Here is a 22,832-nt window from a genome sequence, read left to right as displayed (position 1 = left end):
ATGCCTCCTCCCTCTCTCACTGCAGATCTTACCTAAATGTCACCTCAGTGAGGCCTTCCCGACTAGCCTATTTCAACATATTGCTTTTCCAAGGCTAACCCCAAACCCCTTCCCTGCTTATTTTTCTCCTTGCACTTACAACTCTGTAATATTGCATATATATTTCTTATGTCTTTATTGCCTGTCTCAATCACTCCATTAAAACTTAAGCTCCATGAGGGAAGGGCATTTTGCTGTTTTGTTTGACCACTATATATCTATCCCCAATGCCTTGATCCATGGCAGGCACACGATGATGAATGAATGAATGAATGAATGCAGTATTTTCTGTATTTCATGTGTCTCCACATTTAGATTATAAACTCCTTGAGGAAGTTTATGCCTTAAGGCAGCAATTTTCACATGTCTTGGTCTCAGGACCATTTAAACACTCTTAAAATCATTGCAGACCCAAAGACCTTTGGTTCACATGTTTCTTTCTATTGATACTTAATGTATTAATTAAAACAGACATTTAAAACATATTTATTAATCCATTTTTAATTAAAACTTTTATTTTTTCCTTTAAAAATGTTAAACCCATTACATGTTAACATAAAATATTTTCATGAAAAACCACTATATTTTCCAAACAAAAACAATTGAGTGGAAAGAGTGGCATTGTTTTGCATTTTTGAAGTCTCTTTAATGCCTAGACTAACAGGGACAGCTGGATTCTCATATCTGCCTCTACATTCAATCTGTTGCGATGTTTTTCTGGCTGAAGTATATGAAGAACTTTGGGCTTCACAAAGATACGGATTTGGAAAAGACCTCACAACCTCTCTGAAAGAATCCTGGGGATTCCTGAGGTCCTCAGACCATGCTTTGAGAACCACTGCAATTAAGGATTTTTTTTGGCGTGTGAATGATTTGTCAGTGTGTGTGCCCCCTGCAGCGCCCAGCACAGTGTTGAGAGTATGGACATAATAACTTCTCAAGATAAGATGAAGACCCCATTGATTTTTCAAATCCCTTCCAGGATTTCCAGAAGGGGGAAGCCCAGCTGTGGATGGCCAGTTTTCATCTAACCCTCATTTGTCAGAACAGGTATGAATGAACTCTTATTGCTACCATTAAAATGCAGGAAAGGGCACGTTTTCTTATAAGGGGTTTGGGGTAAAGCTTGAGGATAGACTGTATTTTAAAAGTCAGCTTGGGAGTTATCACTTGCTGATGGATACAGACTACACTTTTCTTTTTCAGGGATTAAGTCCCTGCTCGATGTATTCCACTTTGTATTCTAGATGCCCTAAATAACAATTGTGTTTCTTCAAAACTAGCAAAGAAGTATGTTGTTTTTATTGTTCTTCCTCTCACATAGATTCTATTTAAACTGTGTAATTTTCTCAGAATAGATCTGTGGAGGCATATGATATTAAAACACACAACACAGCACAGTTTTTAAAAAGACAGAGAAAGAACTCTGTATGCCCTTGGGCAAGTCTCCCTAAGCTTTCTCAGATGTAAAATAGGGATGATATTATGTGTCCTTCTTGCCTTCAAAACAGTTAAAAGAATCAAATAAGATAATATTTGGTAAAAACATTTTGGAAATTAAGATGCACCCCACAAAGCAACAACAATAAGATCACAATAGAAAGGGAGATTATAACTTGTTTAAGAGGAAGGAATAAATGGCTCAGGAATCAGGCAGGATTGATTGATTGATTGATTGATAAGAATGCTCAAGCACTAAGGCCAAATGAGAAAAAAGTCAATTATGTAATCCTGTGATTGATCAAAAGAAGCAGAAAACTCATTTTCAAATTACTGGTCCAAACACAGATTTGTCTTGGTAATGCAAAGTGGGACTTTGTTTTCAGTGCCAGAAGGTACTGTGCTACTGACATTCTTTTCCATTTCACAGGAAGCTGACATCCACTGCAAGCCGTGGTATGCCGGTGCCTGCGATCGAAAGTCTGCTGAAGAGGCTTTATACAGATCAAACAAGGTTTGACCATTTAAAAGACTTTTTTAATGTTTATTCATTTTTGAGAGAGAGAGAGAGAGAGAGAGAGGAGAGAGAAACAGCCCGAGCAGGGGAGGGGCAGAGAGAGAGAGGGAGACACAGAATCCGAAGCAGGTTCCAAGCTCCAAGCTGTCAGCACAGAGCTGGACGTGGGGCTCGAACTCACAAACCATGAGATCATGACCTGAGCCGAAGTCAGATGCTTAACCCACTGAGCCACCCAGGTGCCCCAGGTGTGACCATTTTTAAATCCCATATTCTGTTCCCAGTCTACTATAGGCACAGCTGTCATCCCAATAATTCGCTGACCAAATAATTGCAGCGATTATAGATGCAGGGATCTTTTTTATTTACTTATTCAAGAGCCATTGCCATCCCCTCCTGTCTTTCAAGCATCTCCCTCTTTGTTCCTACATCTTATTTCTATTTGTCCTTCCTTTGCAAGGATCCATAAGCCCCACTGCTCTCCAAACAGTGGGAGAGAAGGCTGCAGGGGCAGATCTCTGTAAGGCTTGCTCCTACACGAGATCCATTCAGGAGTGAGAAGTAACAGTCTATTTTGGATCAATGCATGGGTTAAAAGATCAAGGTCAAGGTGGCAGAAAGTACCCGGAAGTAAATTTTTAGAGAGTCCAAGGCAAACCATGTAGGAAACACTAGGAGCAGTTAGTTTAGAAAATCCAAAATTAAAGTGCCACCTTTCCTTTTCTTGCTCTTTCCTTCTTCCATTTCTTTTTTTTTTTTTTTTTTTCACTTGCACCTACTTTGTCAGAATATATGACATTTACATACTGGTTTTTGCTACCTTTGCTCTAGTCCTACCTCTACAATTAAATATATTAAATGCTTTCCATTCATCCCTTTGCTGGCTGGCTTTCCAGTTATCTCTTTTTGTTTGACAAATCTCACCTTGTGGTAGATTCTCAGGAAGGACTATGTTTACATTATTCCCTGAGTTCTTGCACATTCAAAGCTGTTTTTTTAATAACCTGATAACCTGGAGGATACCTTGACAGCTTATAAAAACCCTTGTCTTGAGTTTTGAAAGTGTTGCTCCATTGTATTGTCTTGTTTTTTTTTTTTTTTAAGTTTATTTATTTTCTTTTTTGAGACAGAGAGAGAGAGAGCACACACATACACACACAGAGGGGAGGAGCAGAAAGAAGGAGAGACAGAATCCTAAGTAGGCTCCATGCATCAGCACAGAGCCCAATGTGGGGCTCGAACTCGTGATCCGTGAGATCATGAACTGAGCTGAGACCAAGAGTCAGACGCTTAACCAACCAAGCCACCCTGGTGCCCCACCTTGTTTTATAGGATGTTTTTGAGAAGTCCGTTGCTAATGTTATTTTCTTACCCTTATGTGTGATTTCATATTTTAGTCTGAAGGCTCTGCAGACCTTTTGTTTTTAAAATCTAATAGTTTTCTAGAATGTGTCTCTGAGTTGATTTTCAGGTCAATTTTTTCAGATAGATGGAACCCCTTTCTATATATAGATTTAAGTTTTCTCTTATTTCCAATAAATTTATTTCCAATAAATTTATTTTTCCAATAAAATTCCAGTCTTAAACAGTAGTTCTCTTCTATTGTTTTGTTTTTCTCTTCAAGGACTCAAATTACATGCATTTTGGGCCTTTTTTGTCTTTCTTCCATTTTAACCACTCTGACCCTATTGTATTTCTTCTTCTTCTTCTTCTTCTTCTTCTTCTTCTTCTTCTTCTTCTTTTAAATCTCCTTGTTTGTTGTTTTCTGTCTTGGTTGCTTCCATGCCTTCCTTTACTCATTTATCGTATCTTCATTTAAAGGTATTGTCCCTTGGGCATCTTGTAATTTCTTCATTTCTGACCCAGATTTGCCTTTCTCTTCAGTTTCCTTCCTGAGTTTGATGAACTCTTGTTGCATTTCTTCCTTCTGCTTTTTGTCCATTTTTTGTTCAAAATTTTTGAATTTCTGATATAGAATATTTATTTTTTAAGTTTTTAAATTATGGATTCATTTTAAGTAATCTCTACACCCAACATGTGGCTCAAACTCACAACCCCAAGATTAAGAGTTTCATGCTCTACTGCCAGACAGACACCCCTAGAATATTTTATAAAATATTTAATTAATTTGGTATGTTGTGTTACAGTTTTTTCTGCTTCAGTATAAGTTTTGGGGAAGAGAATTCTCATCACATCAAATGTTTTGATTCCCAATTTCTGCTTTCTTCTCATAGTACTTCTAAATGGAATTTGTTTCATATTTCTTTTAGTCATAGGTAACTCGTAGACATGGTTCCTAGTTCAAGAGTGCCCTTTTTATTTAATCTTAATCTAAAGATTAAACATTTCTAAATCTATAAATATAACATCTTATTTCATGCATCAAAAAGCTGGCATTGACCTCACTCCGGATTTTCTGTAAGTATATATTTTACTGAAGTATTTTCTTGGAAAATAATAAACTATAATCAATGATGAAAATCACATAGCTCAATAATTACATTTGGAATATAATGTAGGTATGAACTGATTAATAACCTGTGAAAACATAAATATACTCACCGTAATCATGTTTTTCTTTTAATAAACAGGATGGATCATTTCTTATTCGGAAAAGCTCCGGCCATGATTCCAAACAGCCATATACACTAGTTGTATTCTTTAATAAGCGAGTATATAATATCCCTGTGCGATTTATCGAAGCAACAAAGCAGTATGCTTTGGGCAGGAAGAAAACTGGTGAAGAGGTCAGTAACATCTCTTTTAATCCAACTCTATAACTATGTAGTGAGCACAATGATGTCATAGTGTGTTAGGTGCTAGAAATGAAGAGAAAGGATGCAAGGGCACTCGGTGTGAGGCTTGCATACATGTCATAAAAAGAGTACAAGATAAAATACTGTGTTCAGGCAGCATAATCTACAGAAGACAGGAGGATAGACTTGCATGATGTAAAGGCTGCACTTAGTCCCTTTATCCTGTTACTTAGTGGACTCAGTCTGACTCAGTATTTTGGTTCAGAGGAACATAGAAATCAAAGTTGAAATGTCAAGTAGAATTAATGTTGTAAGAATGAAGGTCAGTGTCCAGAGCTCCTAAGTCAAGAACTAGGATCTCAATTCAAATACCAAAGCAGATGACCAAGGGGGCACCTGGGTGGCTCAGTCGCTTGAGCATCCGACTTTGACTCAGGTCATGATCTCACGGTTCGTGAGTTCGAGCCCCATGTCGGGCTCTGTACTGACCGCTTGGAGCCTGGAGCCTGCTTCGGATTCTGTGTCTCCCTCTCTCTCTGCCCCTCCTCCACTCATGCTCTGTCTCTCTCTCAAAAATAAATAAACATTAAGAAAAATGTAAAAGTAGATGACCAAGGAAGGATCAGAAGAGATGCAGAAACTTGTGTTGATACATTAGATTCCCATGGACCCGGATGAGCTTTTGGGCCTGCAGCAAGAGAAAAGCATTACAGTAGGTCTTGAGTACTAACCAGATTTAAAGTCCAACCCCTCTTTAATCTAGACTAAACTCAATGTTTACCATACCTCTGCTTAGCCAGTTTGTTTTTATAAGCGAGCCCTGAAATATGGGCTGGAATAATCCATAAATGGTCAGAAAGGGAGTGAAACTTGTACTGGCCTGGAGTAATGGGTTGAATTTGAGTAGCTAAAATGAAAGTTAAAGATGAGAAGGAGAAAAATGGAAAGAACAATCTAAGCAGAGGAAATAGCATTTAAAAATTCAAGTTAAGAAATATTTATTTTCAATACTCCTTCAGAAACAACTATACCCATTCCGAACCCAGCAGTTGTTAGAAAGCATCTGAATTGTTAGAAATTGTCATAATTGTCATCTTCTCCACTAGATGAGGCCACGGACTAAACTAGGTCTTGCTCATCTCTGTATTTCCAGAATCACAGAAGAATAGCTGACTTTAGTGGATATTTGATATATACTTATTAAATGATGAATTTATTTGTTGATTGATTACAGGCAGGAGAGTAGCATTTGTAAAACAAACCGATATAATTATAAAAAATTCATATCTTAAAATTTACCATATTAGTCATTTTTAAGTGTGGAGTTTAGTAATGTTAAATATATTTGCAATGTTGTAAAACAGATCTCCAGAGCTTTTAATCTTGCATATTTGAAATTCTATGTTCATTGAAAACAACTCCCCTTTTCCACTTTCCCCCAGTCCTTGGCAATTATCATTCTACTTTCTATTTCTATGAATTTGACTGCTTTAGATACCTAATATAAGCAGGATCATATAATATTTGTCCTTTTGTGACTGGCTTATTCCATGTAGCATTATATCCTCAAGGTTTATCCATGCTGTGCAGTACGTGACAAGATTTCTTTCCATTTTGAGGCTGTGTAGTATTCCATTATATTGTATACCACATTGTGTTTATCCGTTCATCTGTTGATGGACCTTTGGCTATTGTTGATGGCTCTCATAAATAGTTCTTCTATGAACATGGGCATGAAAATGTCTTTGAGACCCTGCTTTCAGTTCTTCTAAGTATATATCCAGAAGTGGGATTGCTGGATCATATGGTAGTTCTATTTTAAAATTTTTGAGGAGCCTCCATATTGTTTTCTGTAGTGATTACCTCATTTTACAATCCTACCAACAGTGCACAAGGGCTCCAACTTTTCCACATGCCTCCCAAACACGTGAAATTTTCTGGGATTTTTAAATAGTAGTTATCTTAATGGGTGAGAGGTGATATCTTACTGGGGTTTTGATTTGAATTTCTCTGGTGATTAGTGATTTTGAGCATCTTTTCATTTGTATATCATCTCTAAAGAAATGTCTATTCAAGTCCTTTGCCCATTTTTAAGTTGGGTTATTTGATCTTTTGGTTTTGTGTTGTGGGAGTTCTTTATATATTCTAAGTTTTAAACCATTGTCAGATAGGTGATTTGCAAACATTTTCCCCCATTCTATGGACTGCCGTTTCACTCTTTTGATTGTGGCCATTGATGAACAGAAGTTTTTAAACTTAATGTAGTCATATTTGTCTATTTTTGATTTTGTTGCCTGCGGTTTTTGGTGCCATATTCAAGAAATCATTGCCAAATACAATTTCATGAAAATTTTCCCCTGTTTTCTTCTAGGAGTTTTATAGTTTGGGGTTTTATTTTGCCTTTAATAAGGTCTCAGATAATCAGAAAATGCAAAAAGTCCTGAAACTGAAGACACAAAACATAGATCAAGACCAAACTTGGGTTTTAAAATGTAGATTGCATTATCATTTAAAACCAGTTAAATCTTTCTCCCTCTTTCTCTGATCCTCCCCTGTTCATGCTCGCTCTCTCTCTCTGTCTCAAAAATAAATAAATGTTAAAAAAAAATTTAAAAAAAGAGGGGGGGCACCTGGGTGGCTCAGTCGGTTAAGCGTCTGACTTCGGCTCAGGTCATGATCTCGCGGTCTGTGGGTTCGAGCCCCGCGTCGGGCTCTGTGCTGACAGCTCAGAGCCTGGAGCCTGTTTCAGATTCTGTGTCTCCCTCTTTCTCTGACCCTCCCCTGTTCATGCTCTCTCTCTGTCTCAAAATAAATAAATGTTAAAAAAAAATTTTTTAAAATCAGTTAAATTTTAACAGAACTGTCTGCTTTTTCCTACTCAGAAAAAAATGTCATTCTCACTGAAACCTTTATCTGACAAATCTTTCAAAATAGATGCTCTTCAGTAGGAATCATTGGTAGCAGATGATGGTGATCCTAGTAGGGCAGAGTGACTTTGGATGGATGGTTTCATTCTAAAGCCTCCCCAGGCCATGGTCCAATACTTCTTTAAGAGGGTTAAGGGTAGGTGAGGGAGCTGTCCTGTTTAGAACTCCTGAAACTCTCTCATATATTTTGAACTCTCAGAGGGACTCTGGACTCTCTTGTCCTGCTAAGGAAACTCTGGTAAATAGTGATTCCTTTTGGCTTAAAGAGTCTTTATCACTATCACTCCCTACATATCCACCCTATAGATACCAAAAAAAGAAAAAAAAAAAAAAGAAAAGAAAAAAGAAATAAAAGGGAAAAAAAGCATATTATTATAATGGTATCTGGAAGTGCTGACAGAGTCCATTAAAACTCTTAAGTTATCTACAATAAAAAGGTTATTTCTCCCATATACTGAACATCTTAATGGAAAATTAAAACTTCGGTTACATGATGTCAACCATGTGGATATTGTGAAAAGTCTGTTTGCCTGTATTTGTGTAGAAAAAGAAACCAATTGATTAACTGTTCAACTACTTTATGCAGTTGTTTTGGCATTATATAGATACAGTATTGAGTAATTTTATAGCTTTGATATCTATTTGCTTTATTTTATGGACCATGGGATTTTGAGTTATCAAACAGTTTGTTTTTCTGTCCATGTATGAATATCTCAAAAACAATGAATTACTATAGACAAAAAAATAAAAAATAAAAAAAAGAGCACTGAAGGGAAATTGCAACTAAGTTATGCTCAATTCTACATCCAATATGTTTCAACTCTCAACTCTGCTCCCTACTTCACACATTTCAACTCACCTCAACTCCATATTTCAAACATTTCAAATGCCCAAACACTCCAACAAAGAAATACTCAAAAATATTCAGGGACTAGAATGACAGACTGAGATGTTTGTGTAGTTATAGCAACTCTCTCCTGTGTTTACTGGGTTCAGAACACTTTTGCTTGGAATCCACTTAAAAGAGATTGTGCTATTCCATTTCCTGGTTCTTTCATCCATCAATTTAACTTCCAACTGCATTCAATTTAACAACATGCTATGCCAAGCAAACAGAATGAATATCATTGATTTCATTGGCGATTGACAAAGAGCTGAGTGATTGAAGAGAAAGCTAAGAAATAAAAACTGAAGATACTTGAAGGTCCCTGTCTCTTACCTCTCCTCCCTGACCTAATATTCAGATAGCCAATTATCTAAAAGACAACTGGTATTTCACTTGAAAAAGTTGACCAGTATTCTGAATACTTTATTCAGTATATAGATATTTAGAAGGTATTCAAATAACTAAAAAACTTTTAATTCTGGATGTTTGTCTTTATATTAAAAATTAAAATACAATAAAATCAATTGGTAATAGTTGCTAAATTTATGGCAGTGTGACAAAACAATAACTACTTTTTTGAAAACGATTCTAAATGCATTTATTTATGATTGTGAGCTCATAGCACTTTTTTATAATCAATGCATTTCATTTCCTGTTCTGTGTTATATTTATTTTGTGTTCCTTTCAACTATTGATAATTTTCCAGAAGAACATTTTAAAATCCATAGACAATAGGAATTAACATTTGGGAAAATAAATATGTATGGCAAAAACTTGGCATGGATTACATTATTAATTACCTCTAAATTAATTATTAATTAGCTCTGGGAGCTAGAGCAGAAATGGAAATATGAGAATTTGTAAAGCTTCTCTATTCAAAAAGGAAAACAAAGTAAAACAAGCATGGATTAATCTGGAAAATAATTCTTCTGACACCAAATTTTAGGGTTAATTTATTACATCAGTCCTTATACCTCAGATTTATGCAACGTAACAGATAGTCTATGTTTTGTAAAAATGTAGAGAAACTCAGTGTATGACAGTTTTATACTTGTTACCAAATAAAAAACTATTAAAATATTGCATCATAACTCAATGAAGTAATTTCTCTAAGGGGTTCCACTAATTTAGGCTGCCAGTGTTTTTAGTGTTACCGAATATAAGAAAGGCCAGAGTCTGCCACCTCAAGTGTTCCACCCTTTGTTAAATTAGACTTTTTTGGGTAGAATGTCTGCTGAGACCTAGTAACTTTGACTAACTTGAGAAAGTGGGAGAAGATGGGAGGAGCAGAGCTCTAAGTTAATGTGAATTCCAATGTTTAATTCATTTATGTTTTCTTGCTCTAGTACTTTGGAAGTGTTGCTGAAATTATCAAGAATCATCAACATAGGCCTCTGGTTCTTATCGACAATCAGAATAATACAAAAGATTGGACAAGATTGAAATATGCAGTTAAAGTTTCATAGATTTCTTGAAAAAGGTCAACATCATTGCTTCAGACATTTTCCTTATTTCTACTTTTTGAGAAAAAGCCCCAAAACTTCATATTTTGGATTATGAACCATCCACTAATAAGATAGAAGATGGAGGCAGCTATTGAGGTGGTCACCCATATCTTCATAAGAAGCTCACACAGACTTGTTCTACTGTCTGACCTGATGAACTGTGAATATTTGGTGAGGTTGCGTTATCATGCTACTAAAATTCTCTAAATAAATGTCTTTATTTAAAAGAAACAGGTGTAAAGTCTTTTTAGTCATGTAAGAAAATAACACTCTATTTTCAAAATAAGAAAATAATAGTCTTGGATTAAAACAGGGCTGCTGGAAATTTGGGCCACCACAATGGTCACTGGTACACTACTGTAATGCCTACTGCCAATGCTTGACAATTATGTCTTGGTTGAACTTTTAATGTGTAGAAAATACGATATAGATAATGTACAATATTTATAAGTGCAAATTAAAGGGGATGTAATATTCCTTTTTGTGAGTGCTCCCAACCATGGGAGATGTATACAGATATGAACTTTCTAGAAGTTCTTGTCCATGATTAGGTTGTTAGCTTTGGTCTACCCTCTTTGATTATACCCTCTTTGATCTGCATGTCTATTAAATGGACCCCTAAGCTTGATTTGAGATTCCAAGTGGGGTGAGAGCAAAACTAGACTAAAAGCCTAGGGAAACATCGCACAGAACAAGGGCAGAAAAGCAGACATTGATGAACACTAAGGAATAAAATAGATACCATTATGAACAGTCACATCCAAGGCCTTAGATCATCCCAGAAATGTAATATATTTTGTCATATCAAAGCTTTTTATTCTACTACATACTTTTTAGGCAGCACTTAAATGATAAGGCAGCTAATTAAGATAAATCTAATAAATTAAGTGAGGAATACACTTGATCACTGAATAAGACAGCAACCTCTGAAAAGATTTGAAAGGTTAGAAGGCAATATTTCAGAGTAACACACAGACTCATTTGTAAAGATAACTGTATTTTTTCAATGTCATATGCTTTCATATAATAGCATTTTTAGCTGTCATAATGGGTTGAATTGTCCCCCCCCCCAAAAAATATGTTGAAATCCTATCCCTAAATGTACCTCAAAATATGACCTAAAGAGGTATTTACAGATGTAGTCAAATTAAGATGAGGCTATTAGGGTGGGCCCCAATCCACCTGTCCTTATACAAAGGTGGAATTCACAGACCCAGACATGCACAGAGAGAAGACTATATGAAGAGATGCCCAGGGAGAATGCCATGTGAAGACAGAGGACTGGAGTGATATATCTACAAGCCTAGGAGTGAAGATTGCCAGTAAGCCCCCAGGAGATAGGAAGAGGCAAGGAAAGATTCCCCCAAGGGTTTCAGACGGAACGTGACCAAGCTGACACCTTGATTTCAGATTTCTAGCCCTCCAGAACTGGGAGACAATGAATATCTGTTTTATTTCTTTTAAGTCACCCAATTTGTAGTACTTTCTTATGGTAGTCCTAGGAAACAATCTATACACATTTTTGACAATAAAATCAAATATAAATGGGCTTTGGAAATTTTACTTGGAAAGGTTTTTTTTTTCTCCTTTTAGGAAAACAATAGAATCATTTAGAATGTTAGCAGAGATAATTCACAATTTAAAGAAAACTGGATTTATCTTTTGTAAAACAAATCATCCATTTGTAGTGTGAAGTATGAGGTTTCTGTTTTAGTTTTCCTCAGTGTTATAGGGAATGCTTTTCTACTTAAGTAAATGTTCACTAATTCCTTCTGCTACCACGATGATCCTGGCTCCACAACATCCTCTTCTGATCCGCACCCACTCTGTTCCCCCAGGTAGCCTATTCCAGCCAGGTGAAGGAGCATAGCCATGAGATCATCCTAATCCAGTCGACTGATACTCAGCACTGCTAGGGTAGGTTTCTTGGAGCAGAGACTGGGAGAATTTCTGGGAGCTAAGCCAGTCTCTGCTGAGGATCCACTTCTCTCCAAAGCTGGAGAAACACTCAATCCAAGACAGCAATCTTTCCCCCTTCCACCTGTTACAAGAGCACACTGCAGGACGGCCGTACCTACTTCTCTAGAACCCTCCTGCACCGGTGGTATAGGCTACTCTATGAGACTAGAAAAGTTTCAAGAGATCTCAAAGGCCGTATCTGTGATTTGCAGTGCTCGACAAACAAGTGGTTTTGCATAGGGAGATTTTCAGGCAAACCAGGCGGTGGAATAAAAGCCGCCAGTCAAGGAGAAGAACATTGTATAGCAGCTCAAGGAAACAAACCACTAGAGTTCCTGTTTTGTGTTTCAAGGATGTTGCAAAGTCCACTGCAGCTGAAGTAGGAGGAGGACTGTTTGTATATTCAAATGGACAACAGAGATGGGAAGCATAGGCCTGTGGCCATGAGGAGCCTAAAGTATGCTCTAACCAGTCATCCAGGTCAGTGGTTCAGACACCTCGCACTCTGGGAGCTAAACCGCTCCCACTGCAGCTGTGACAAACTTGCTTACACGGGAATGAATCCCAGAGAACAGAATGTAGAGATGTAAATGAGACATGAGGCCACATGAGACATGATCTTAAAGCCAGACTGAACTTCTGTCCTTCAAAATGGACTTAAGATGCCATATGATAGACTATTTCTAGGCAGGGTTGCAAGGAAATCACTAAAAACCTGTCTCCCAGCAAGGTTAGTTGTACCAAATGCCCTTGGCACTTAGCAGCTGCGTCTAACCATGAAGTGGGGTGATATTGGCTTCAGAGTTGGCTCTGGGTGCCCCAGTCCTACCACTTACCAGTATGTTATCAGGTATGTGTCTTACCATTCTAAGCCTCAGTTTCTACATTGTAAAACAGCATCTTTTTGGTAATGGTACAAGAACTAAGATAAGCTAATATATGTTTAATACCTGGCATTTAGTTGTGCCTAATAAATATTAATTTCTAGTCCCCTAACCAAAGTCTCCTTTGCAGAAATAAAATGTAGACAATCCTTCAAATAAACTGACCTATTAAGTATCTTTGGGCATTTAATAATTTTAATTTTGTCTCAAGAAATTCCCAAATATTTCTTTATGTCCATGGTGATTAATCTTGTAGTTATTACAAAATTCTTCGAGAATTTGATGAGAGGCATGGGTCTTTGCCCCCAGGGAAATATGCATTTATGGGGACACACAAACTTTAATCAAATTTCATGAGATCCATGGGCCCCTAGGGCCTGTCAATGGACCATGGGTACAAAGATCCAAGGCTAAGGACCTTGCCCTACATCTTAAAATGTGAAGCATCAAGAGGGATATACTATTCTACTAACAACCTGAGCGATGTAACTCTCCCATGAGCCAAGAAGCAGGATACTACTATGGCTTAATGCAGGGGCTTGAGAGTGAGTTGCCTCAATCTCTGCTTGTAATCTATGCTCCACCAATAATACAGTGTGTGAACTTGGGCGAGTTCCGTGTCTTGGTGTCCTCATTTGTAAAATGGAGATGATAATGCAACCTACCTTATGAGTTTGTTAAATGAGTGAACTAAATGTTGTAAAAGTTGAAAGTGTTCATTATTATTCTTTCACTCAACCAGCCAACATTCACTGAGTCTGCTGTATGTCTGTCAGTATGCATGTCAGACACATGAAATGCACAAATAATCTCAAGACCTTGAAGGCAACCAAATAGCCACTCAAGTATCTTTTGAAATTGGAGTCATCGTTTTATAAAAATCTCAAACAGAACTTTTATCCAGGATGATAAATGCACTTAAAATAATGGCAGACAATTAGAATAACCCTGGAGAGAAAATCATGTAAGTAAAATAAAAGTCCCTACTTAAAAGCACTTGCCTGTTACCTCCAATGTATTGTCTCCCACTTTGTCCCCCTAGACAAACGCAGAACTTTAAAACTTTATCTGTTATGGGGCACCTGGGTTGCTCAGTCGGTTAAGCGGCTGACTTCAGCTCAGGTTATGATCTCACAGTCTGTGAGTCTGAGCCCCGCACTGGGCTCTGGGCGGACATCTCGGGCCTGGAGCCTGCTTCGGATTCTGTGTCTCCCTCTCTCTCTGCCCCTCCCCAACTCATGCTCTGTCTCTCAAAAATGAATAAATGTTTAAAAAAAATGAAATTTTACCTGTTATCTTTTTCTTACCTATACATGGGCCACTTAGGCCTATGTCTTAATCTTGCTGGTTCTGTCCTTCACTAGCCGTGTAATCTTGAACAAAGTACTCAATGAACTTGCTTTTCTTACTTCCCTTGCAAGGTTTTTTATGAGAATAATATATACAAATACCTAGGACATACTAGGTCTCAACAAATGCTATTGACATAGCTGAAGCCTCAAATACCCCACTGGAAGTCTAAAGGCAAAAGACACAATTTGAAGATTATTGCAGTAAAGCCATTGTGAGAAGACATAGGCCTAAACTCTGGCAGTGACCAGACTCCTATAAAGAAACAGATGTAAAGGAAACGTCTAAGGATTAACACAGGAAAGTTAACTGACTGCACAGAGGAATAGGGTGAAATATGAGTCCCCACTGACTCTACTGTTTCAAGCCTGGATACCTGGAAGACTGGCACTGCCTCTGACCAAAAGACAAAAGTCTGTAGGGAGAGCTGACCTGTGTTAATTCTTGACCACATAGTTCTAAGAGTCTCAAGGGCAATTCATTGAATAGAGTATCAGAACAAGCCAGAAGACTTACATTCACATATGGGCTCAAATTTAGGAAAATTTATTTTATTTGTCTGGTAAAAAATCTTAGAAAATATTCTGGAGGCTAGGGTATTAGAAGAACTGTGTTAAATGTTAACACAACCCTAGTTATTTTACATTTTTGTTTGGTTTTTATGATGACATAAGGAAGTGGTGTTTTATGAAGATTGTTCTGACAAGGTACAGCTGAAAATTGAAAGGCTGGAGGCAGACAGAGTGGCCATTGGGCTAACCTAGGCCTTGAAGTGCTGAGGTTCCAGCCTAGTATGAATGGACCAAGAAGGGAAAGGAAGGAAACACCAGAAAAAGATACTCCAGGACTTGGAAGTCGGCACAATGTTTTTGAGATTCATCCATATCATTATGTGTATCACTAGTTGTTTCTTTCTACGGCTAAGTAGTTTGCCAATATGTGGATATACATCAATTTGTTTTTCTATTCATTCATGGATGGAATTTGATGGTTTCTGGTTTTGAAATGATTGAAGTTGCTATGAACATTTGTGTGGAAGACTTTATGTGAACATATGTTTTAGTTCCTCTTAAGTAGATAAATGCCTAGGAGTAGTAATCCTGAGTCACACAGAAAGTGCGTGTTTAACTTTGTAAGAAACTGCCAAAGTGTTTTCCAAAGTGGATGCACCATTTTACAGTGACATCAACAATATATAAGAGTTATGCTTCTCCACACTCTACACAGCACTTAACATTATAGGTATTTTCATTTTAATCATTCTAGCAGGTATATAATAGTATTTCACTATGGCTTTAATTTGAATTTTCTTGATGACTAGTGATATTGAACATCTTTTCATGTGTATATATTTTCCTTTTTTTAAAGGTCTGTTCAAATCTTTTGCCCATTTGAAAAATTGGGTTGTCAAAAAAATAAACAAAGAAACAAAAGGGGCGCCTGGTGGCTCAGTTAGTTAAGCACCTGACCCTTGATTTCGGCTCAGGTCATGTTCCTAGGATCATGGGATCAAGCCCTGCATCAGGCTCAGCATAGACCCTGCTTAAGATTCTTTCTCCCTCTTTCTCTGCCCTTCCCCTACTCACGCACACACTCTCTGTTAAATAAATAAATAAATAAAAGGTTGTTTGTCTTCTTTTTATTAAGTTATATGAATATATTATATATTCTGGATATAACTCCCTTGACAAATACATGTATTGTGAATATATTATTTTGCTTCCCTGGAGTAAGCCCTACTTAATCATGATACATTGTCCATTTTATATATTGCTGGATTTGATTTGCTAATACAGTGTTAAGTATTTTTGCATATACATTCATAAAGGACGTTTACTTATAATGTCTTTGTCAGGTTTTAGTATTAGGGGAATGATCACCTCATAAATGACGTAAAAATGTTCTCTTTTCTACTTTCTGAAAGAATTTGTATATTACCGATACTATTGCTTCCTAATATGTTTGATAGAATTCACCAGGAAGGCATCTGGGCTGGTGTTCTCTTTGTGTGAAGGTTTTTAATTATGAAAGCAATTTCTTGAATAGATATAGGCTATTGAGATTTTCTATTTATTCTATGTATTTTGTTATTTCATGTCTTCAAAAGAATGTATCTAATTCAAATAGAATGCCAAATTTACATAAACTTGATACTAATATTCTCATATAATCCTTCTAAGGTCTGTAATAATGTCCCTTCTTTCAGTCCTGATGTTGGCAATATATATCTTCTTATTTTTTTCAGTCCAGCTAAAGGTTTATCATTTTTATATTCTTTCCAAAGAACCAAGTTTTGTTTTCATTAATTTTCTCTATTGTTTGTCTGTTTTCTATTCATTGACTTCCACAGATTCCTTTATTATTTCCTTCCTTCTACTTATTTTGGGTTTAATTTGCTCTTCTTTACATGCTTTCTAGGATGGAAGCTTACATAATTGAGTTTAAACCTTTATTATTTTCTAATATAACTGTTTAAAGATGAAATGTTCCATCCAAGCACAGCTTTAAAACATCCCACAAATTTTAATACAATTTTCTCAGTTTCATTAACTTCAAAACATTTTCAAATTACCATTGTGATTTTTTTTTTTCTTTAAACTATTGGTTGATCAGGAAAGTGCTATTTAATTTCTGAATATCTGGTGACTTTTTTTTTTTTCCAACGTTTATTTATTTTTGGGACAGAGAGAGACAGAGCATGAACGGGGGAGGGGCAGAGAGAGAGGGAGACACAGAATCGGAAACAGGCTCCAGGCTCTGAGCCATCAGCCCAGAGCCCGACGCGGGGCTCGAACTCACGGACCGCGAGATCGTGACCTGGCTGAAGTCGACGCTTAACCGACTGTGCCACCCAGGCGCCCCTCTGGTGACTTTCCAAATCTTTTTCTGAGATTTATTTCCAATTGAATTCTGTTGTAGACAGAAAATACAGTCTGCATGAGTTCAATTCTTTTAAATTTATTGAAAATTGGAATGATCTAGTGGATGTCCCATATATACTTGTAAAGAAGGTACAGGATGGAGTGTTCTATAAATGTCATTTAGCTCAAGTTGTTTGGTATTGTTGCTCAAGTCTTTTATGTCCTTACTAATCTAATTTTTTTTTTTTTTTTTGCCTAGTTGTTCTATCAACTACTGAGAGAGAGAGTTGAAATATCTAACTATAATTGTGGATTTGTGAATTTCTCTTTGTAATTCTGTCAGTTTTGGTCCATATATTTTGAAGCTTTTGTATTATGTGCATAGAATTTTAGAATTGTTGCATCTTCTTAATGAACAGATATTTTTATCCCTAGTTTTATTTTTTTCTCTCAAGCCTACATATTTTTATCCTAACAATTTCTAACTTTTAATGGAAATGTTTATATCATTTATATTTAATGTAATTATTATTATGATTGGGCTTAAATCCACTATCTCTATTTGTTTTCTAAATTATCCTGCATATTTTTCCTCTCCCATTTTCCTTGCCTTCTAGTGGGTTGAACTTCTTTTTAAATCTATTCTAGCTTCACTATTGATTTATTAGCTATATTTCTTTGTTCTTTTTAATTGCTGTTCTAGTGTTTACAATATACATCATTTACTTGTCACAATCTATCTTCAAGTACAATAGTGTATCTCCACTTCCCTTTCCCTGACTTTGTGCTACTGTTATACATTTTAGTTCTACATACTATAAACACAATGTTATTTTTTGCCTTAAATGTTTAATTTTCCTTAAAAGAACCTAAACAAAGAAGGGAAAGTCTTTTATATTTATTCATATACTCACCATTTCCAGTGCTCTTAATTCCTTTGTGTAGATAAATATCCATCTGGCATCATTTTCTTTTCACCTCGAGAGTTTTTCGTAACATTTAAGATAGTGCAATTTTTCTCGTGATGACTTATTTTAGATTTCTCTCATATGAAGTCTTTGTTTTAACTTTTTGAAGAATAATTTTGCTAAAGAATTCAAGGATGACTTCTTTTTCCTTTCAGTACCTTGTATATATCATTCCACTGTCTTCTGGCTTATGTAGCTTCTGATGATAAGTCTGCAGTAATTCTATCTTTGATTCCTAATATGTAAAGTATGTTCTTTCTTCTCAAGCCACTCTTCACATTTTCTTTTTATCACTTGTGATTATGAGGATGTGATTATGATGTGCTTTGGTATGGTTTTTTGTTGTTGTTGTTCTTTTTCTGCTTGAGCTTCATGTTGCTTCTTGGATGTTGGGATTTATAGTTTTCATAAAATTTAGGAAAAAATTCAATCATTACTCCTTCAAATATTTTGCCTGTTCTTCTTCTCTTACCCTCTGGGACTCCAGAGACATGAATGTCACACTACTTGACATTACCCCAGGGTGGCAGTGTGGAGGTTTACTCCTTGGCTCTCCCATTAAGAAAAAAACTTGGCTTTCAGCTGTGAAGAATGCAATTTGCTGACAACCTTCAACTGTTAGTTCCTTTAAAATCTACCTTGGCAAAGCAGTGAATCAGCAATATAGAGGACAAACTTCTGGAGAACAATGAAGCAGAAAATAAGAGGGAGACTAAGGCAAAAGAGCATGATTTAAGAATTAGAGAAATCAGTGACTCATTAAAAAGGAACATCATCAGAATCATAGGGGTCCCAGAAGATGAAGAGAGAGGAAAAGGGGTAGAAGGGTTATGTGAGCAAATCATAGGGGAAAACTTTCCTAACCTGGGGAAAGACACAGACATCAAAATCCAGGAAGCACAGAGGACTCCCATTAGATTCAACAAAAACCGACCATCAACAAGGCATATCATCGTCAACTTCACAAAATACTCAGGCAAGGAAAGAATCATGAAAGCAACAAGGGAAAAAAAGTCCTTAACCTACAAGGGAAGACAGATCAGGTTTGCAGCAGACCTATCCACAGAAACTTGGCAGGCCAGAAAGGAGTGACAGGATATATTCAATGTGCTGAATTGGAAAAATATGCAGCCAAGAATTCTTTATCCAGCAAGGCTGTCATTCAAAACAGAAGGAGAGATTAAAAGTTTCCCAAACAAAATTAAAGGAGTTTGTGACCACTAAACCAGCCCTGCAAGAAATTTTAAGGGGGACTCTCTGAGGGTAGAAAAGAGAAAGAAAGAAAGAAAGAAAGAAAGAAAGAAAGAAAGAAAGAAAGAAAAAAAGCAACGAAGACTAGAAAGGACCAGAGAATACCACCAGAAACTTCAAATCTACAAGAAACATAATGGCAATAAATTCACATCTTTCAGTACTCACTCTAAATGTCAATGGACTAAATGCTCCAATCAAAAGACATAGGGTAACAGAATGGATAAGAAAACAAGATCCATCTATATGCTATTTACAAGAGACCCACTTTAGACCTAAAGACACTTCAGGTTGAAGTAAGGGGATGGAGAACCATCTATCATGCTAATGGTCAACAAAAGAAAGCCAGAGTAGCCGTACTTATATCAGACAATCTAGACTTTAAAATAAAGACTGTAATAAGAGATGAAGAATGCATTATATCATAATTAAGGTGTCTATCCACCAAGAAGACCTAAAAATTGTAAACATTTATGCTCCAAATGTGGAGGAACCCAAATATATAAATCAATTCATCACAAACATAAAGAAACTCATTGATAATAATACCATAATAGTAGGGGACTTCAACACCCCACTTACAACAATGGACAGATCACCTAAACACAAAATCAACAAAGAAACGATGGTTTTGAATGACACACTGGACCAGATGGACTTAAAAGATCTATTCAGAACATTTCATGCTAAAGCAGCAGAATATACATTCTTCTCCAGTGTACATGGAATGTTCTCCAGAATATATCACATACTGGGATACAAATCAGCCCTCAACAAGTACAAAAAGATTGAGATCATACCATGCATATTGTCAGACCACAACGCTATGAAACTCAAAGTCAACCACAAGAAAAAATTTGGAAAGGTAACAAATACTTGGAGACTAAAACATCCTGCTAAAGAATGAATGGGTGAACCAAGAAGTTAAAGGGGAAATTTAAAAGTACATGGAAGCCGATGAAAATGATAACACCACAGCCTAAAATCTCTGGGACGTAGCAAAAGCAGTCATAAGAGGGAAGTATATAGCAATTCAGGCCTTCCTAAAGAAGGAAGAAAAATCTCAGATACACAACCTAACCTTACACCTTAAAGAGCTGGAAAAAGAACAGCAAATAAAACCCCAAACCAGCAGAAGACAGGAAATAATAAAGATTAGAGCAAAAATCAATGCCATCAAAACCAAAACCAAAAACAAAACAAAACAAAACAAAACCAGTAGAACAGATCAATGAAACCAGAAGCTGGTTCTTCGAAAGAATTAACAAAATTGACAAACCACTAGCCAGTCTGGTCAAAAAGAAAAGGAAAGGGGCGCCTGGGTGGCGCAGTCGGTTAAGCGTCCGACTTCAGCCAGGTCATGATCTCACGGTCCGTGAGTTCGAGCCCCGCGTCAGGCTCTGGGCTGATGGCTCAGAGCCTGGAGCCTGTTTCTGATTCTGTGTCTCCCTCTCTCTCTGCCCCTCCCCCATTCATGCTCTGTCTCTCTCTGTCCCAAAAAATAAATAAACGTTGAAAAAAAAAATTAAGGAAAAAAAAAAAAAAAAAAAAAGAAAAGGAAAGGACCCAAATAAATAAAATCAAGAATGAAAGAGGAGAGATCACAACCAACACAGCAGAAATAAAAACAATAATAAGATAATATTATGAGCAATTATATGCCAATAAAATGTGCAATCTGGAAGAAATGGACAAATTCCTAGAAACATACAAACTACCAAAACTGAAACAGGAAGAAATAGAAAATTTTAACAGATCCATAACGAGTAAAGAAATCAAATTAGTAATCAAAAATCTCCCAAAAAACAAGAGTCCAGGGCCAGATGGCTTTCCAGGAGAATTCTACCAAACATTTAAAGAAGAGTTAACACCTATTCTCTTGAAACTGTACCAAAAAATAGAAATGGGAGGAAAACACCCAAACTCTTTCTATGAAGCCAGCATTACCTTGATTCCAAAACCAGACAAAGACCCCACTAAAAAGGAGAACTATAGACCAAATTCCCTGATGAACATGGTTGCAAAAATCCTCAACAAGATATTAGCCAACTGGATCCAATAATACCTTAAAAAATTATTCACAACGACCAAGTGGGATTTATACCTGGGATGCAGGGCTGGTTCAATATCTGCAAAAAAATCAATGTGATTCATCACATCAATAAAAGAAAGGACAGAACCACATGATCTTCTCAATAGATGCAGAGAAAATATTTGACAAAATACAGCATCCTTTCTTGATAAAAACCCTCAAGAAAGTAGGGATAGAAGGATGACACCTCAAGATCATAAAAGGCATATATGAAAGACCCAACCCTAATATCATCCTCAATGGGGAAAAATTGAGAGCTTTTCCCCTAAGGTCAGGAACAAGACAGGGATGTCCACTCTTGCCACTGTTATTCAACAGAGTATTGGAAGTCTTAACCTCTGCAGTCAGACAACACAAAGAAATAAAAGGCATCCAAATCAGCCAGGAGGAGGTCAAACTTTCACTCTTCGCAGATGACATGATACTCTATATGGAAAACCCAAAAGATTCCACCAAAAAACTGCTAGAACTGATCCATGAATTCAGCAATGTTGCAGGATATAAAATCACCGCACAGAAATCTGTTGCATTCTTATACACCAACAATGAAGCAACAGAAATAGAAATCAAGGAATCGATCCCATTTACAACTACACCAAAACCATAAAATACCTAGGAATAAATCTAACCAAAGAGGTGAAAAATCTATACACCGAAAACTATACAAAGCTTATGAAAGAAATTGAAGAAGACACAAAAAAATGAAAAAAATATTCCATGCTCCTGGATACGAAGAACAAATATTGTTAAAATGTCAATACTACCGAAAGCAATCTACATCTTCAATGCAATCCCTATCAAAATAACACCAGCATTCTTCACAGAGCTAGAACAAACAATCCTAAAATTTGTATGGAACCAAGAAAAGACCCCGAATAGCCAAAGCAATCTTGAAAAAGAAAACCAAAGCAGGAGGCATCACAATCGTGGACTTCAAGCTGTGTTACAAAGCTGTAATCATTAAGACAGTATGGTACTGGCACAAAAACAGACACTCAGATCAATGGAACAGAATAGAGAACCCAGAAATGGACCCACAAACGTATGGCTAACTAATCTTTGACAAAGCAGGAAAGAAAACCCAATGGAATAAAGACAGTCTCTTCAACAAGTGGTGCTGGAACAACTAACTGGACAGTGACATGGAGAAAAATGAACCTGGACCACTTTCTTACACCATACACAAAAATAAACTCAAAATGGATGAAAGACCTCAATGTAAGACAGGAAGCCATCAAAATCCTCCAGGAGAAAGCAGGCAACAACCTCTTTGATCTTGGCCGCAGCAACTTCTTACTCAACATGTCTCTGGAGGTAAGGGAAACAAAAGCCAAAAATGAACTATTGGGACCTCATCAAAATAAAAAGCCTCTGCACAGCGAAGGAAACAATCAGCA

General features: G+C 36.7%; 1 protein-coding gene across 2 annotated transcripts in view; it reads left to right on the top strand.

Annotated features, from left to right (window-relative positions):
- The window catches only part of BLNK (B cell linker), a 76,494-nt gene extending 66,193 nt beyond the window's left edge, over positions 1-10,301 (top strand). For both annotated transcript variants that reach the window (XM_040486011.1, XM_040486012.1), the window contains 4 exons: positions 1,022-1,089; positions 1,910-1,993; positions 4,588-4,743; positions 9,912-10,301. In XM_040486011.1, coding sequence (XP_040341945.1) covers positions 1,022-1,089; positions 1,910-1,993; positions 4,588-4,743; positions 9,912-10,031 — 428 coding nt within the window. In that variant the 3' untranslated portion in view covers positions 10,032-10,301. The remainder of the gene's footprint in view (positions 1-1,021; positions 1,090-1,909; positions 1,994-4,587; positions 4,744-9,911) is intronic.
- The last annotated feature ends 12,531 nt before the right edge of the window (positions 10,302-22,832 follow it).

The sequence above is a fragment of the Herpailurus yagouaroundi genome, unplaced genomic scaffold, assembly GCF_014898765.1.
Source record: "Herpailurus yagouaroundi ecotype Mexico unplaced genomic scaffold, PumYag 163, whole genome shotgun sequence".
Classification (NCBI taxonomy): domain Eukaryota; kingdom Metazoa; phylum Chordata; class Mammalia; order Carnivora; family Felidae; genus Herpailurus; species Herpailurus yagouaroundi.
This window is presented reverse-complemented; position numbering and strand designations above follow the sequence as displayed.